This window comes from Phalacrocorax aristotelis, chromosome 6 (genome assembly GCF_949628215.1).
Source record: "Phalacrocorax aristotelis chromosome 6, bGulAri2.1, whole genome shotgun sequence".
Classification (NCBI taxonomy): Eukaryota; Metazoa; Chordata; class Aves; order Suliformes; family Phalacrocoracidae; genus Phalacrocorax; species Phalacrocorax aristotelis.
This window is the reverse complement of record NC_134281.1, coordinates 19,748,352-19,766,509: the sequence shown is the minus strand read 5'-3', so window position 1 is coordinate 19,766,509 and position 18,158 is coordinate 19,748,352. Positions and strand designations below refer to the sequence as shown.

Below are 18,158 nucleotides of genomic sequence, written 5' to 3'. Positions count from 1 at the left end.
GTGTTTGTCCTAGCTGGATGGGGAGGAGAGAGGAGGCGACCTGTGAAAGCTGATGGTTTCATCCCTGTTACTGTTGTGCTCTGAGCGATGCAGCAGCGCTGGGACAAAACAGAACTGGGCTTCATGCTTCCACTATTCCTGCCTTAAAGCATGTCTGGATGCCACCTTGCAACAGGAGAGGTCTTGCAGATAGCTTTTAGATGTGTATCACAAAGTAGTGAGGTAATAGCATAAATGCAGTAAGCTATTTTTTTTACATGTTCTTCACCCCCATCCCTTTTTTTCTTTCATTGCTGAAAGGGACTAATACAGTGAAGAGCTTCTGCAAATGAAGGTGACTGCATACAAAATAACAGGGTTCTGGGTGTTTGGCTGGTGAGAGATGCAATGAGTGAGCATTGCTAAGTGCTTTATAATAACAATGATTACAATGCTCTCTTAGGAGCCAGGAATCTCTCAGGTAGGGGGATGGTGGGGAGAGGGGTTGTTTAAGATGGGGGATTTAACTAGAAAGTCATCTAGTGACAGCGACACCCAGAAAGCCCCTGAGGAATGTTGCATATGATGCTGTGAGAGGCTACTCCAAAAACCCCAGACTTACATTAACATGGTTAGAGGCTGAAGAACAATGGCAATAGATGCCCCTAAATAGCTCTTGTAGCAGGAGGTATTTGTGGCAGAGGTTAATGATATCCAGAGGTTAATGATGTCATTTCTTGGTAAGGAGAGAAGTTGTAGACACGAATTCACCAGAGGTCTGACTAGTCAGTAGTCCTCTATCAGACTCCCTAATACGGCTTGTGTTTTAGTGATCGGATTAATCGTTGTGCGCCTAGTCTGTTTCTGATCAGCTAAACTCTTCAATGGGAAGGGTGGATGCTGAAAGCAGCCCTCCAGTGTCCTGTGGCTAGTAAGAGTTACCTGTGTGCTGTTCTCAGCTTGGCTGTGTTTGTGTTTTGCGGCAGCTCTCCCTAGTAGCATTATTCTTCCTGGCAGTAGGAGCCTTGTTGGGTGGAGTACCTTGCGTGAAGAGCATGTTGGGAAGCTCTTTCTTGTTGGGGGCTCTAGTTTATCCTTTATTTCCTGGTTGCCACTATGGCGTAATGTCTCTCCCTCACCCTTTAAACAGCATGCTAGGGAAATGAGAGATGGCTATAATGTATGTATTCAAAACTCCAGGACATGGCACTCATTCATCATGCTTTTCCCCATAACTTTACCAGACTCTTTACACAAATGACCCAAGCAAGGGGAACTGTTTTGCTTTCTCCAGAATCTTACTATTTGCATAGCCAGGAGGTGGTTGTTATGAACTATGCTGAAGTCTTGCAGGAGCCTGTATCAGCTTGGATAGTCCTGCTGTTGCTCAGCAATGATACAGGAGCATGGGGCGACTCATAACATCTAATCACAAAGCTGTTTGCATATGCTTTAGATGAGTGTTCTGGTGGCACAATACAGAAACACTACCCGAACTGTTGTCTTCTAGCCATCTAGCCTGATGTACTCGAGTGACAGCCTCGCTATTTCTCCGGGCTGTGAAAAAAGCTCTCCCATCTCCAACCAAAACTGCGGATCCTGCAAGGTGTGGTTGCTTTGTCTTCTGGGGTGATTCAGCCTTCCATCTGGTGATGAGGATTTACTGGAATGAACAACAAGATGCAACAAGCTATCCTACTTCCATCTAGCTCCCAAGAGAGTAATGAATTATACACAGAATAAACAACCTGATACGTCTGTCATTATATCATAAAGGACTTCCATAATTCATGCAGCTTGCAAAATCCTTACTGAGACCTACCGTCCATAACCTTATCTTTTGCCATGGGGGATGGGATCTTTTCAGCCTTTGCCCAGATTGCATCTGTAAAACAGAAGGAGTCAGCGAGGAGGAAGGTTTTATCATAAAACTTCATCTGTATAATGAGTTGCAAAGTGACGTGCAAGAGCTATCGGCCATTGGTATCTCAAGGGGTGCTGAAAATGACAAGTGGCTGCACTGGGTGAAATTTATGCAGGTAGTGTGCTTCATAGAACTGACATCTATTCACTTATTTATTAATTCGTTGTGTTTCAAGTCCGGATTTGTGACAGGCTTTGAAATCAGAAGCCTGGTTCTAATCCTGCACAATGAGAGTGCAAACATGGTGGAACCCACGGACTTCTCTCACTCCTGGTGCGCATCAGCAAGTGTGCCATAGAAATCTAGTTTCAAGATGCAGAGTGAGAGCATAGCTTTTCATAAAAGCAGGGAGGCTAAGGCATTAGTTTAACTTTGTCTCTGAACAAAACAGTTAATTGTTTTGGGTAGCATGTGGCTGGTATCACTTGTACAGCTCCAGTAATGATAGCCATTGGCTTTGGCTTATTTTGCTTGTGTTGTAGTCCTGGAGTTGCATGCTGGCATGTCTGCTGCCGTCACATGAGAGGTCAAAGTATGTGAGCCACCCATTAAAGTTTCCACTTGCAGGACCATCTCCATAGCAGCAGGAACAGTCAGTCTGGATCTCCAGACATAAATTCAGTAACTAATTTATTCCTGTTGTAAGGCAACCAAATTCAGTTTTGCTTATGCAGTTGGCAAGTGGCTTGAGTAGACTCCCCACATGGCAGAGGAATGAACTTCTTACTGAACTTTTTCCGTCTCCCAGCTAAAAATGGCAAACTAGCATACCATCTTAAGGTGCCCAGTTCTGCTTCCACTTACAGAAGTATGAGTTGGTGGCAATGTGCTGAGATCAGATTTACCCCTTAAGACTGTAAGAATTAATTCTTGCACATTTTCAATGTATCTGGGGATCCTAATACGGAGGTCCTGCCAAATAATGCTCTTAACATCCAGGTATCCATCACAGGATGGCTCATCATTGAGTGGTGGCCTGAAGATGAGCGCTGGGCTGATAAGAATGGGAGAGAACAACTTGATGATGGGGTTCATGGCTGGAAGTGCCTTTTGGGAAAGCACTTTCCTCTGCTGTACGGTCTGCAGATGTTTGCTGTGGTTGCTTTGCCATTTGTTCTTTTCATTGCTGTATCAATGAGGGGCACGTGCATGCATTTGATCAGAAGAATGCAGTGCCTGTTTGGAGGCCTTTAGCAGCACTGCCAGGCAAACGTACCAGCTAACACATTCAGTGACTTCTTCCTCTTTCTGTCAGCAAATCATCTACCAACAGATTGTGATTTTCCTCAAACCTACTCTTAAGCTTTAAATTATTCACTGAATTATCCTTTGGCCTCCAGCTCCTTTGCATATCAAATACTCCAGATCAGCTTTTTGTAAAGTTTGAAATTCAGGATATTTTGATTGGACATGTAGCTCTCAAAGAATAGTTATCATGGCTCTTTGTCATACTGGGAGGACATTTCAAGTGGGGTCCTGCAGGGATCTGCCCTGGACCTGCCTTTGTTCAATAGTTTCATTAATAACTTAGGCAATGGAATGGGAAATATGCTTATAAAATTTGCAGGTGACACTGAGCTAAGAGGGGTTGGATGTACTTTGGAAGGTGTTATCAGAATTCAAAATTATCTCAGAAAATTGAACAGCAAGCCAGATATCAGTAAAATGAAATTCAGTGAAAACAAATGCAAAGTGCTGCATGTTAAGAGGGAGAAATCAAATGTACAAATACAGAATAAAGAATGTCTGTCTGGGTAGCAGTGTGGCAGAAGAGATCTTGAGAATTATTGTGGATCTTTGAGTCAGTGAAGTGCTGTCATAGCAGAAGGGCACACTTATTCTCCAGCGTAGAGTAGCTTTTTGGACAAGACTGGGGAGATGATGTTTTCTTCCTCATACAGCACTGGGTTTGACTTCTGTTGGAGTACCTCATCTCACTTTTGGCATGAGCCTTTGGAGAGGTAGGTACACTGTAGAGAATCCAGAGTAGGGCAACAAAGAGGATGAATGTTTAGAAAACATTGCAAAGGAGGGAAAGATGGAAAAAACTGAGTTTGAAGTTGAAAAACAAAGAATTGAAGGGCAAAGGATGCAACAGAATAATGATCTTCCTGTTCTTTGGAGCTTGTCATAAGAATTTTTCAGTGTCTGCTGTAGGTGGGATTAGTGGAAAAAGGCAAGTGAGATTTAGGGTGGATAAGAAGGGAACTTTTTCACCACATAGTGAAAAATATAACTGGAAAAAGGTACTGTGGGGATCTTGGGTTCATCTTCAGCAAAGCATTTAAAGAACAGATCAGACAATACGTCATACAAAGGGTTCAGGTGTTCACGTGTTCCAGTGCAACTAATGGTGGAAGAAGAATTCCCAAAGCCCCTGCCACCTAACATGTCTGTGACTGACCACCTACTACCTGTTCTGTTCTAGATGGAGTTACACCTTAAATGGTTAATGCTTCAGTTTTCTGATGGAGAAATCATATTTACAGTTTTCCTGTTGCCCTAAATGTCATTTGTGGGAAGTTGGTGGTTACTGTTGGTTTTCCCATAGGTACCTACAACAATATTTGTGCTCAAGAACTCTTAATGAAACACAAATTTTCTGGGTAATTGTCAGACTATTTTCCCCTCACTTCTTGCCCAGCTCTATCTATCCTGCAGGGTGAGAAAATTCCCCAGTTATCCTTTTTATTGTATTGTAACACTTGGGGCATCAAACCGGTATCAGGATGCATCTGGTAGGGTGTTTGGCACTTTTTTCTGGTGGTTTTTTTTGTTTGTTTTTACAAGATATACTGTGCTGCAAAAATTGTAAAGACAAGGCAGACAAAAGGTAGGACAAAGAAACAGGCACAGAAAGTTAGTGTTGGAATCAAGAACAAAGTAATTTGGTGATAGCATGTTCTACATTTAGCTCTATCCCACTGTCTTTCCCCTTCATGTTTCTTAAGGATCTTTGTTGGGACATAGTTATATAAAGACCTGTGTGCATACTTTAAATTAAAAAGTAGTCATAAAATGACAGTGTGGGAGGCTTAATAATGTCTGGAAGCATGGTCAGTAAGTTATTTGGTTAGTTTGAAGGGAATAGGTGGTCTGTAGAGGTTGTGTGTTCTAAAAGAAAAAAAATGCAACTTTGTTTTTTCATGACATGTAAATATTGGCTCAAGTGGGGTTTTACAGTCCAGGTATGTGTAAAAAAAAAAAAAAAATTAAAATCAAGAACACTCGGGGGCATGAGCATGCACACACATGCACGCATGTGCATTGACACACAAGGTATTATAGTTAAAGGATTAAGCATCTTGAAGGAATAAGCCAATTATAAGAAGTTCCTGCACAGCAAAAATTAGACAACACAGTAATTAATAACCTTATTAAATAGCAATATTTGGGCACTGAACCAAGGAGTATGAATCAGTATGAAGCATTCTTGGCTGAACACACTGCATGAAGTGTAGACGCTTGTACAGAACACTCTCTGTGTAGAACCCAATAAGCTTTGGGTCAGCATATCTACTTAGCAAGTAGTTTTTCCTCTTGTCCTTTCATGTTTGTGTGAATCTCTCTTATGTTTTTGGGCCAGGAAGGCAGCAAGAGAAAAGGACTGAATCTCCTATTTTATTTTTAACATCCTCTCTTGCTTGCAGTCAAACAAGCACTCTCCTAAGCCTCCTTTAAATAAAAAAGTGTCCTCAAGCAGAAACCTAATTTTCTTTCCTCTTACTTCTCCTTTCCCTGTGCTTTTCTGAGAGGCCACTTGCAACCAGACTTACATTCATTAGTAGTTTAACTGCCTTACCCACCCCTAGGTTAGATGTAAAGAGGTGTGACTGCAGCCTGTGAAGGGTCTGCCCCATGCACCCTGAGCTGCCAAGGGGCAGAGTGACCCTGGGCTGAGCTGCAGCGGTACGTCCCCGTGGTGCTGGCAACAGGCCGTCAGCGTGTGGCTTGCACTAGTGGCTTGTCTGCGAATGTCTTCAGCTTCTGTACAGCAGACCAGGGCTCCAGGCTGCCATCTGTTGTGTGCACAAGTGTGGGAGGATGTGGGCCAAGGACAGCCTGTCTCCTGTCTTTCCAGGCAATTCTTATTTTCTTCCAGAAATGAGAATTCTTCCAGCTGCTGTGTGGCAGCTGGATCAGTGGTGTAGCCTCACAAACCAATGGGGACATGCACAGAAGTCTTTGCATCTGCTTGGGTCACCTAAGGCATGAAGCGTGCCCTAACCCTCTGGAGGGTTGCTGTGACCAGTAGCAAGGTGCAGGTGCCCACTGAGCAGGAGTGGGACAGGCAGGACGCTTTGCTTCCTGGCCCCGACTGCACCAGCAGTGATTTGCCTCCGATATGGTGCTTGTCACAGTAAATATTTTTGAAGCTCTGCTGCTTTTTTAAGCCTACTTTATCTCATCTTTAAGGAAAAAAAATCTATTATGCAAATTATGAAATCAATTAGAATTTTTGTCGTTTTCTTTGGAGAGGCAGCGATAAATGGTGTTGTGTTTTCAAAAATCATTTGTCTCCTGTTAAATGTTGTACAGGAGGCTGTAAAATATACAGGGGAAGGAAACAATCTTTTACACTGAAAAAAATGGTTTTATTAATACATATCCTGAATGTGTGTGATCATGCACGTGATAATTGTAGAGTTGTTAGGTTGGAAGATCCCTATGGGCACTCCCCAGCAAAGGCTGAGACAGCTGAGATGCTGGGGATCACTGGGATGTCCTGTGCATGTCACTGCTAAAGAGGGGACAGGGTTGGCAGGGCTTCCAGGCTCCTTGCATGTGGTTCCTGTAGGGACCAAGCTACCGAGTTCAATCACAAATTCTTCAGCTCAGAGGTTTTCTCCTCACCCATGTTAATTCACTACAGAGGACACCAAAGTGGTACTCAGTTTAAGGGGGAGAGTGCGCACATGGCTTATGAAGGCAGCCTGGTGGTTTTCTGTGAGCAGCACTTCAACCAGGCTAGTGGCTTCCCAGTTGGTGCATCAGCTGTTTCCTTTATGCTTTAATTGTAAATTCCATTTCACAAGAGCAGTAGGGCACTCTAGGCTGCGTGTTTTGAGGAGTTACCACTCCTCAAGCCCTGTAATGCCACTTGAGGTGTGCAGTAATGGTCCAGGAATGCAATGACTATCATGTCTTATTGCTTCCAGCTTCCATATGAGACATGCTTCAAAGAGAAATCTCCATGTTCATAATGGACTATCAGTTTCTTTACCCTCTTCATCCTTGCTACGGTCATTTTACATAAATTTTTAAGTGCAGTGGCTGTGGGAGAGAAACAAGAGGCAGAAGGTCAACTGAGACAGAATAATAATGGGGTTTATGGCTTTTTAATGGTAGCTTTCAACCCAGTGTATGGCAAGCGAGAGGAGACTTCCAAATTCTGGGATGTGGCCCGTTCTGAAGATTTCTGGTCATGGACATTACCAGGGCTAGAGGGACATAGTAATGGGTCAGATATACATAAGGGCTTTTGCCTGTGCTGTGGTGTGGGTAATGGATGTGCTAGTTGGGAAAGAAGAATTTTTGCTACCACTGGCAAAAGCTCTTGTATAGCCATACTACACTAAAAGAAGCTGCTGCTTCTGCTGTTATGTTTTTAATCTAGAAACATGGTGTCCGCTATGCAAAAGGCCCCTCCTGCTTTTTTTGATAGTGTAATACAGGTTGGGTTTTCTTTTTTTTTAATAGTGGTATATCTAAAGCTTGTACTACAAGGCTTAGCTGGACTTTTTGGGAAACTCCTGGTCTGTAAGGTTGAGAGCCAGGTATCATAAGGCTGCACAATTAAAGCGAATTGTGGTCTTTCTCATAAATGAAAAAGCTAATGGCTTTCCCCTAAAATAGTAGTACTTCTTGGGGTAGAGGCAGGAGATGGAGTAAGTAAAAATTATTTTTTTTAAATAAATCTGCTGACTAAATTTAAATTTTAAATCCCAGCCCAACTGAGCGCTCAGTGTGTCTCTTTTGCATATACCAACAGAATAATACTGATGCCTTTGTCTTCCTCTATTACTAACCCTCTCTGAAGGCTTGGCCATACGTGACATTTATGTGGATATGAGCAGTTGTTAATGTTGATGGATACAGCTCAGGATGGGTGGTAATTTTCCCTTGCTGTGGTGCTGTAGGTGTTCCTGGAGGGAGCTGACACAGGCGCATGTCGCTGAAATGAAGGACCTTGCACAGAACTGGGAGTTAAGGAAAGGTGTCGGCTCTATAAGTCCTCAGCGGGGTTTCTTGGACCTGTGGCTGAGTATGAGCATATAACTGAGTTTTTTTTTTTCCTCCAGTTCACTGGACAAAACTGGAGGAGGGGAAAAAAAAATTCAGTTCTGGTGTTTCAGGGCATTTTTTAAAATTAATTACTTGAGTAAAGAATAATTTTTGGTGAAAAAGGAAAAGGGGAAAAAAAACCTACTTGCACCACCCCCCACCTCAGCTCTGTTTGTGACCCATTATCTTTACACTGGCAGTCCCACTGAAGTCTTTGCTTGCCTGCCTTTGGCAGAAAGGTGCATTTGCAGATGCATTTACCGATCTCCTTCCCTGGATTTCCCCTCCTCCCCAGCCAGGCTCCCAGGGGAGAGAAGAGGCAGCATTGCCTCTGCAGGAATGTGGGAAGTAACATAAATTACACTGGAAAACTGGGAAGATTTGGTGTGCCCAATTAAATCTTTTCATCCACAGCCTTGTATGTTATTAACTGGCGTGAATTTTGCCTCTGTGAGTAACAGGCGTCTGTCTGCCAGTCCCACCCTCTGCCTCTGTTTGTCCCCCCACCCCTCACAAGCAATGCTTCAGCTCTGTTCTGCTTGTCATTTCAGGTATCCTTCTGCTTTGATATTTTTGGCCATGCTGTACAATTCAGTCTTCTGCGGCCTTGCTTCTTAGTTGGGTTTCTTTGCCCCTTGATTTCCAAAGAGCAGAAGGGGGGGGAGTGTGTGTGGGCTGCCTGGGGAATGTCTTTGCATGAAGAATGAAATTACTTGGTGAACCTAACCAAAATGCAAAACACCTGAGCTGGTCTATTCCCTCCTACCATAGTTTGCCATGCTGCTGGTCTTACCTTCCAGTCCTTGTGCTCCTTCCCTCCTGTCTCCAGTGTAGCACTGAGAGATGAACGTTGCTGTGGAAAAAGCACTGATGGCAGCAGCACTGATGGCAGCGCCAAGTGGTGCAGAGGCAACTGAGCATTTCTTTTCCAGGTCAGATGGGAGATTTGAAATTTGTGTGGCCAGCAGCTGGAGTCAGGAAATCTTATTAAAAGAAGCAGAGTTATCAAGTTCTGTGGATTTGGAAGAGGGTTTTTTGTTTTTGTGTTAACTCAGTGTTATTGCTCTAAGTGGAAGTCTGTGTGGTTGAATATATTGGAGGGTGTTCTGTGTTGGAAGGACTGGCAGCCAGCTCCCTTGCTGTATGGCGATCAGGACAAGAGAGATGCCATGTGGCAGCTCCTGGCCCTTTCCGCTGCCTCAGGAGGCACCTCTACCTGCAGTGGACAGAATCGGTGCCCAGCTCAGGTAGGGCTTAGCTGAAAGTGCAAAGCAGTTAAGCCCTTGGGCACTCGATGCTCCATGCTTGGCTCCTAGCTCTGCCCAGGCCTCTTCTGTGATGTCACAGCAAGAATCCATTGCTGCAACAGGACAGACACTGCTAGTCCTGCTGTGGCTCTGTGTTTGCTCTCTGCTATGGAGCCCTGATGAAGCAGTAAGCTGTTTTCTGCGTGCCACAGCACTCTGACCTTGTTAATCACTCTGGGCTTAAATAATTATTTCTGGCAACAGTTTGTATAAGAAGGGAAAAAAAAACAAACCATGCCACGCCTTGCAATTTTGATTGTGCTTTTTTCCCCCCTTTTCTCTCTATGGTGCCCTGTGCATAAATTTTGAAGTCTTGAAGTTTATAACCTGCCCCAGCCATAATTCTCAAAGCTGCATGTTCTTGGTATTCTGCCTGCAACTGGTGCTGCAGAAAGCAAGCAGTTAACTTAGCTGAGGGCACCGACTTCTTTCCTCTCCCTTCGATCACCTTGCTTATCTGCGAAATGTCAGGGCTCTGACTCTCTGTCTTTCTTTCTCTCCCTTTCTCTTTTTGCCTGTCTCTCCATCTCTTGCAGTATGCAGTACTGGGCCAGAAGGCTGGAGCAGGAGATTGATGGAGTGATGAGGATATTTGGTGGAGTCCAGCAGCTCAGAGGGGTAAGCTGTCTGTCTTTTACCTGTGACGCCTTCCTTGTGGCAATGAATGTTCTCGTCTGCAGAAATCACCTGTGTGAACACTTGCAATAAGTCATCCTCTTGGCTCACTCCATGTGCAGGGTCGCGGCTGGCTGTGCTTCTAGTTGCTGGTCAATTTGATGCATTTATCGTGTGTAGGAGGGAGCATATTTTGTGTCTGTCTGTCTTTTGGGCTGCATGTCACTGCTATCTGAGCATGTACCTGTGGGTTTTGTCCTATATGACACACTAAATGCATCTTATATCCAACTAACCTTTCCTCTAGGGACCGAAAGTAGTTTAATTTGTGTGTGGATTTTAAACTTCTGTTGACAAAGCAGGAAATGTTAAAAGGATAATTTGACTAGCCATTGGAAGCTCTGTGTTTTTAAACATACATTGAAGGTAAACTGTAATTCTTGTTTGGCTTCTGTTTCCAACTGCACAGAACAAAACCCTGTTACTGATGCTGGCATCTGCCTCCTGCTCCCTGACTTAGCACCTGGCCTGGGTACGACAGGCTGCAGCAGCCAGACCTCCTATTTTCCTGGCAGCAGTGCTCTGGTTTGGATTAGGACAGTTATGGAACAGCTTTGTCATGGTTTAGGTTTGTGGATCAAGGGGTCTTGAAGACCTTCCCTGTTTCCTCTTCCCAGTGAGACCCTGTTTCCCCTTCCCAATGCTGTTGTGCTGACTGTTTTGAAATGGAATAATTTGAAATTAGGTTTACAGTGGTACTCTAAAGAAAATAGGCTTCTCTAGCATGATAAATACATTGCCCCAGAGAAAAATATGGGGTGTATTTGTGTTTTCTCATGGCAGTGGCATGTTATCCTCAGGTGCTAATGACTTATGGGCCTCTTACTGTCTGTCTTATACTAGTAGCTATACTGGCTTCAACAGAACTGCTCATGTTTGATACTGTTGGTTGTAACCCATTGTCTAAACACAGAAGTTGCACTATTTTCTTTTAAATGCATTTTAAAATTAGTTTAACTGAAGACTTGCAAAACTCTTCCTAGTTTGTCCATTCATTTGTGTTCATATTTGAGCTCTAGAATGGTGTATCTGGGCTTTGCTTGCATTCATTTCAGCTGAACTTCAACTGGATTGATATAAACTTCATGTGCAGCATGAAAAGCATATACACACACCACTTTGGTTTTAACAAATATTTTTTATTGTATCTGTGCATTTGTGCAATGCAGTTTTGCATGTTGGAAGGATCTTGGAATCAGAGTGGGGATGCAAGTTTTCCAGGCAATACGTAGGTGCAACAGCCAGCATAATGTTTAGCAGAGCACATTTTTAAAAAAAGACTGCTATTACATTTTGTACATGTCCTCTTTAAATTTATTCTTATTAGCTTTGATTTTGCTCCTTTGCATGCTAAATAGGTATATCATGTAATTTTTTTAATGCCATAATTAAATAGAAATTACACCTCCAATTTGCCAGCACTTGACTCCTATTGGCCAGTCAATTACAGGTAAGAGAGCTTCCCACTTTCTGTTTAATTCTTCTGACAGAGCATAGTGCATCACTGTAATAGATTAATACCAGATAAACTGACTACAGAGGGATGGAGGTTTTTTTTAAATCAGTTTTGGAACCTTCTTGTGATGGGAGGAAGCTGTGCACGATTATTTTATCTGGTAAATGCATAAACTACCTGAAGCCAAGAAATGAACTACTGAAATTTCCAACATGCATCCATTAAAACACCAAAAAGGACTAGTGGAGGCTGTCTGTGGATCTCCAGGGGGCAACTTGGGATGTGGAGTTCAGGTCTGATTCATAAATGCAGTATCAAGTGAATGACACGTAAAGACCACATCACTTGCTAGTGCAAACTAGCATAGCTTCACTGATGTGAAAGAGCACAAGAGTGCTTCATCCTGAAGAAGTTAGAGCTGTACTTACAGGGAATCCTCTTGCCTACCAGTTGCACACAGGTTTATCTGGATTGCAGTGTGGGAGATGTTTAGTGTGCTGTAACGCACTCTGAGACATAGATGAAAAAAATAATTTAAAAATCCGTATTCTGCTGCAAGCATACTTGAAATTTAGAGGGTGGCAACTAATTCTTAAGGTTGGGACTTGATCCATGCTTGTAAAGGGCACTACCTGGGTGCGCCCTGGACTTTGTAGCTCACCTTGCACCATTGTCATGCTGACTTGCAACCAGGATGCACATGTTGGAGTCCAGTACCAGCCCACAGAGCTGCAGTGCTCCCTGACCCAGGGCAAGCAGGCTCAGAGGAGGAGGAAAAGCCACTGCCTGAGGAGTAGTGGGAGCTTCTGTGGTTTAACCCCAGCTGGTAACTGAACCCCACACAGCTGCGTGCTCACTCCCCCTGGCTGGGATGAGGGAAAGAATCAGAAAGTAGCAGTTGAGAACTCATGGGTTGGGAGAAAGACAGTTTAATAGGTAAAGCAAAAGCCATGCACAGAAGCAAAGCAAAACAGGAATTCATTCACCACGTCCCATGGGCAGGCAGGTGTTCAGCCATGTCCAGGAAAGCAGGGCTCCATCACATGTAATGGTTACTTGGGAAGACAGCCACCGTCACTCTGAACGTCCCCCCCTTTCCTTCTTCTTCCCCCAGCTTTACATACTGATCATGATGCCATATGGTATGGGATATCCCTTGGGTCAATTGGGGTCAGCTGTCCCAGCGTGTCCGCTCCCAACCCCTTGTGCACCCCCAGCCTCCTTGCTGGTAGGGTGGGGTGTAGAGCAGAAAAGGCCTTGACTCTATGTAAGCACTGCTCAGCAGTAACAGAAACACTTCTGTATTACCAACACTGTTCTTGGCACAAATCCAAAGCATAGCCCCACACTAGCTATTCTGAAGAAAATTAACTCTACCCCAGCCAAAACCAGCACAGAGCTGAAATGTCCCTCTAGCTGGAAGCAAATCCCACCTGCTGGGATTTCTCAGGAAGGCTTATTATTAAGCAAGAATAGGTCCATGTGGGGCAGGAAGGATAAAGAAAAATGGGGCAAGTAGAGCCTGTCTTTTGCTAAAGCTTTCTGATGTTCTTTGGGGTTGCCATGTTAGCCTGGGACATTCAAAGTGTCTGCAGAGGGGGGCTTCTAGTACATCGGGAGTGATATTAGAAGTAAGGGGGGAAAAAAAGTGCTCTGGTGTCACTGAAGACAAAACTGGTCCTCTGAACTCAGCGGGGTCTGCCACACGGGTGGTGGGTCCCACCACCTACCAGCTCTCATCATTCTACAAAGGCTGTGAGTGCTGGGGGTGGTGCCATGCCAGAAATGGATCTTCCCTTTCCTGTTCAGGCCTGACTATCAAAGTGTCAGACCAGTAAATAATAAAAATACCCTCCTCTGAGGTTTGTCAGGTTTACTTATGAATATTTTTTCCCTTGGGTTGCTGTGAAAGGATGTGGACCTGTTCTTTGTTATTGACTGAAATCATATAACTGTTGTGGCATATGAGGCATGAAATTTATTGTCAGAAATACGGTGTCCAGGACGTAACAGTGCTGAATATTTTTCTTGCTGGAGTGCTGCCCACCCAAGAATGATTTTTATTTTAACTCTTCAGTCATTTCTTAGAGTTGGGGTACTAAATGTCAAACACCCCTGCTTCCCTCCTTTCCTGCAGGGTGAACAGGCAGTCATCTCCTATGCTTCCCCTGGGGAGATTATCCAAGCCTACACCATTCAGATGCTTCTTTGCCCAAGTGGAGCGTTTTTCTGTAGTAGCTACAGAGGAGTGTGAGAAGCTTTGAGATGCAAAGGGGTGTCACACCAGCAATCTGACTTTCAGCTGTGAGACACCACCTCATTTATCTCCCAAAGTCCAGACCTTGAAAACACTAAAGTGCAAATGTTCCTGTCAGACTGGCTGTGGTGGGGCTACGTGTATATCTGAAAGCTGTGGGCTTGGGGCTGCAGGAAGGACCGTGGCCTTGCTGAGTTGATTCTTTGCCCAGTTCAGTCAGTGTTCAGCCCTCTCAGTGCTTGTGGTGCAGCATCGTCTTGGCTGGCCAGTTGCTCCTGGCATGCCTCAAAACAAATCCCAGCACTCAAAGTTTAGGGCATGTTGCTTTGCCTCTTTGTCCTTGCCTCCCTTGTGGCTCAAGAGAAATAATTGAGAACACAAATCATTGCTAATTTAAATCTAACTGGCACAATATGTGGAACCCTAAAATGCTAGCTGAATAGGCTGAAAATCTTTAAATAATTTTATTCTAGAGTGAGGAATACTATACTAAAAATCTTGTAAATATCTGAAGTGTAGGTGTCAAGAGGATGGGACTAGACTCTTTTCAGTGGCGCCCAATGACAGGACAAGGGGCAATGGGCACAAGCTGGAACACAGGAAGTTCCACCTAAACATCAGAAAAAACTTCTGTACTATGAGGGGGACAGAGCAGTGGAACAGGCTGCCCACAGAGGTTGTGGAGCCTCCTTCCCTGGAAAAATTCAAAACCTGCCTGGATAGGGTCCTGTGTCCCTGCTCAAGCAGGGGGTTTGGATGAGATGGTCTCCAGAGGTCCCTTCCAACCCCTACCATTATGTGATTCTGTGATTTAACTCCCTGACATCTATTCTTTTTCTGTTAGTGACTTTCTTGCTACAGTGGACTCTTCATTGCTTTGCAGGACAAAAAAATGTTTGTTTTTCGACATTTCCTGCTACACCGCACTAAATTTCTTTCTTCCACTGTTTCGGCACAAGTAAAAGTTGTTGACGTTAGTCAAAAGTGGACAAATTTCTTGTGTTTCCACATATTGCAAAACCTGTTCCAGGGTGGGCTCTGTGGTTGAGAGAGATTTCCCATGCTGGTGCAGCCCTGTCCCAACCTAGCAGTGTCCTGCTGTGCTGGCACTTGTGGTGGAACTGATGGCTGCAGAGCTGCATGTGCTGCTGGGTTTTGTGCCTCACTGAGCAGCTCCCCTGGATGTTGTACTAAAGCTTCCTTGCTGGACAGCTAGGCTGAGGTTGCAAGTCTCCTCTGGCTTGTTACCTATATTGTGTTTGATCCTGTGTCTCCTGAGGAGAGCAGCTACCTGGTCAGACCATCCTTCCTCTAGTGCCTTTTATCTCTAGCTGCCTATTAATGGGCTTGTTTCTTTGTTAACAGTTGTTGATAAAGCCAAAGCCTTCAGAATGAGATGGGGAAAAAACTGAGCAGTGTAAGTGCTGAGAGACTGCTCTTCTCTCTCGCTGTCCTTCCTGAGGACTGCTTCAGTATCGGGGATGAGCATTCACCAGGAGGCATTGCACAGTGGCGATGCAGCCTTCCCCTGTTTGGCAGACAGGCTTTAGCGGCGGCAGGGTGAGTGGCAGAGCTGGACCTGTGCTGCACCTGCTCTCCTCTCAGTGGTTTGGATGAACAGAGCTTCAAATCTGGCAAGCTGGTTTTGCACCCTTCTGCCCTTTCCTCTGGGCTATTGAAGGAAGTCAAGAAATAATGTCTGGATCTGCCTCGCTGGTGAATGACTGGAAGATATGGATACCGCTGGCCTTGGTAGTAAGGAAACACCCAGTGAGGAAGTTCATAAAGGTGTCCAGATGGCTCCAAACCTGAGCCCAGGGTGGGATGTGGTGAGCACCTTGCTGATGCAGCTGGGCAGGCAGCAAGCTGCTGCGTGAACTGTGCTTGGTCCCCAGCATGTGTGACTGCATGAAAAGGAGGATGAGCCCAGGGAGAGGGTGCCCTTCAGGATGCAGCCTGCTACCCACAAGGGCTTTGCCGGATGTGGCAGAGCAGAAGTGGCTGGGACTTGGTCCTTGTAATCAACATCTTATTTTACTTCAGTGGATTTTTAATTTCTCTATCTTTTATTCTTGCTTGTTATCTTGTGCTATTTTCTCAGCTTTGTCTTGCCAGTTTGGCATCTCTGCCTGGCAGAAGTGCTGCTGTTCATTCATCTGGTCTTTTGTGGAAGGGAAGGACAAATCCTGCCAGCCAGTGCTTGGGGCAGAGTGACCAGGATCTGTGCAGGCATCACCACCTTTGTCTGCCTTGCTGCATCACCTGCAGCCTGCCTGTCCCCTTCTGCTCAGGGCTGCTTCTCTGATATGTCACCTTTTGATTTCAAAGCACGGCCATCCTTGAGTTGAGGCAGCCACAGGTGAGCCATTCACAAACAGAACTTGGATTAAAAAAGTGGTATACTATCACTTCTAGCTTGGATCTGAAGAGCTGAAGTGGTATCCACCTTGTATGTTGCTGCAGTCACTAGCACTCCTCCTGTGATGGGCTCCCTGCAGTACCAAGTGTTTCACGTGGCTGTGTGAGCGCATCCCTTACAAGACTGCTGGTACAGAGCTAGAGGCTCTTTAATGCCAGTACTAGGAAGTAAGACATGCTCTTATCAAAGAAGCTGCCAAAGTTTTTTGTTCAACTTCTTTGATCTTGGGTAACTACTGGCATAATAGTAACATAGCCTAAATCTTCCATGTCACTGTGGTATTACGTGATGTTTAATTTGATCTTTTGTTTTCTCTGGGTGTAAAAACACTTACCTGGCCATTCAGTAGGGATAGAGAGTTTGGAAAGTGTTTATGGGACTTTAAATGAATGATGCTAGAGAATTGGAGCCTCCTTGACAGTGCTCTGCACATAGTGTCTGATGAGCACATCTGCTTCCAAAGTGCTCTGTCAGATGGACTGAGCATTTATAGGACAGTGATGTGGTCCTTAGACATGGCAGAGCTGGGAAGAAGATGCTAATCTTCTGATATTCAATCCAGTACCATAATCCACAGTTCAGATTTCAAAACACTGTAACAGAGTGTATCTGGCCTTTTCCTTCTGAGGAGTCAGCCGCAGCCTCTGGAGTGGGAGATGAGCGATGCCCAGTGACTGTGCTGCACTGGACAGAGTTGAGAGAAGGAGTTTGAGCCCAAAGCTTAGGCAACACACATAGCCAGCTGCTTATGCTACAGCAGCGCTGAATGCTTGCCTTCTTCCAAATGCTGCAAGGAAGAAAGGACCTAACCCAGTTTTCCAACAGCTAGTGCCTATCTGGGGGCTAACCAAGGGTATGGACTCTGTATCCCAGTCAGATGATGGTTCCGTGCTCTTGGTTCTCAAGCTTATGCATTATCTGTCTGATCCTTGCTGTTCCTTTCCCCCTTTTCCCTCCCCCTCTCCTACCAGCGTGCACACAGCCTGCTTCCGCACACCATCGCTGTGCCCTCCCCTGCTCCTCATCTTTGATAAGAGGAAGTGTGCGATGCCAGATAAACACATTCCTGTTCCAAACTGCTTGGGTTTATTTTAATCTGCCTGGGCCATTCAGCAGCCTCAGCACTCTGTTCAGCACTGAGTGCAAAGCCAACAATATATTATCAGGGAGGAGCATTTAAATATCATTAGCCTTGCAGCAGCTTGGTTGAAGAAGGGAGATCCTCTGCCACCCTTTGAATGGGCCAGTGTCTGCCATCGTTAGCCCCCTTAAACCCAGCCTCTTACTTCTCACTATTTCTCTCTACTAGAACCATATTGTATCTGTACTGGGAGATGTCAGGGAAACATATGCTCCAGCTTTTAGTACATTTGCATAATTAGAGTAATGTGTATGAATAATTTATAGCTCTATGTGACTGCTCAGTGTGTAACATTAGCACCCCTCACTAAACCCTTTCCAGTGGGTGGTGCAGATCCTGCACCAGAGCCATTGTGCTGATGCAGTGTACAGCCTGTTGGCAGATGCAAGAGCCTTGCTTTGAGATCGGGGTATGCATATATATATATGTGTGTGTATACATACTTAGCAGAGAAAGATGGGCCCTTACAGCTGTAGGGGAAGAGCAGGCTCTAGAAGTCTGAGAGGCTAAAATGCCTTAAACTCTTAAGCTCAAAACTTGCTCCATTTATGCAGAAGCTGTGAATTAAAATGTTCTGCAACATTTGAAAGCTGAGGCAGGGATTTTTCCAGCAGGACTCAGGTGTGACTAGCTTGTTAGTTTGTGTGTCAGGTTTATGAGGCTTTTAAATGACTTTTTCAGATCATAAAACTTAGTAGCTTGTTGGGGGTGGTGG

General features: G+C 44.7%; 1 protein-coding gene across 7 annotated transcripts in view; it reads left to right on the top strand.

Annotated features, from left to right (window-relative positions):
- Nucleotides 1-18,158, top strand: part of CACNA2D2 (calcium voltage-gated channel auxiliary subunit alpha2delta 2) — a 236,553-nt gene that overhangs the window by 13,222 nt on the left and 205,173 nt on the right. For all 7 annotated transcript variants that reach the window (XM_075096400.1, XM_075096396.1, XM_075096394.1 and 4 more), the window contains exon 2: nt 10,032-10,113. In XM_075096400.1, coding sequence (XP_074952501.1) covers nt 10,032-10,113 — 82 coding nt within the window. The remainder of the gene's footprint in view (nt 1-10,031; nt 10,114-18,158) is intronic.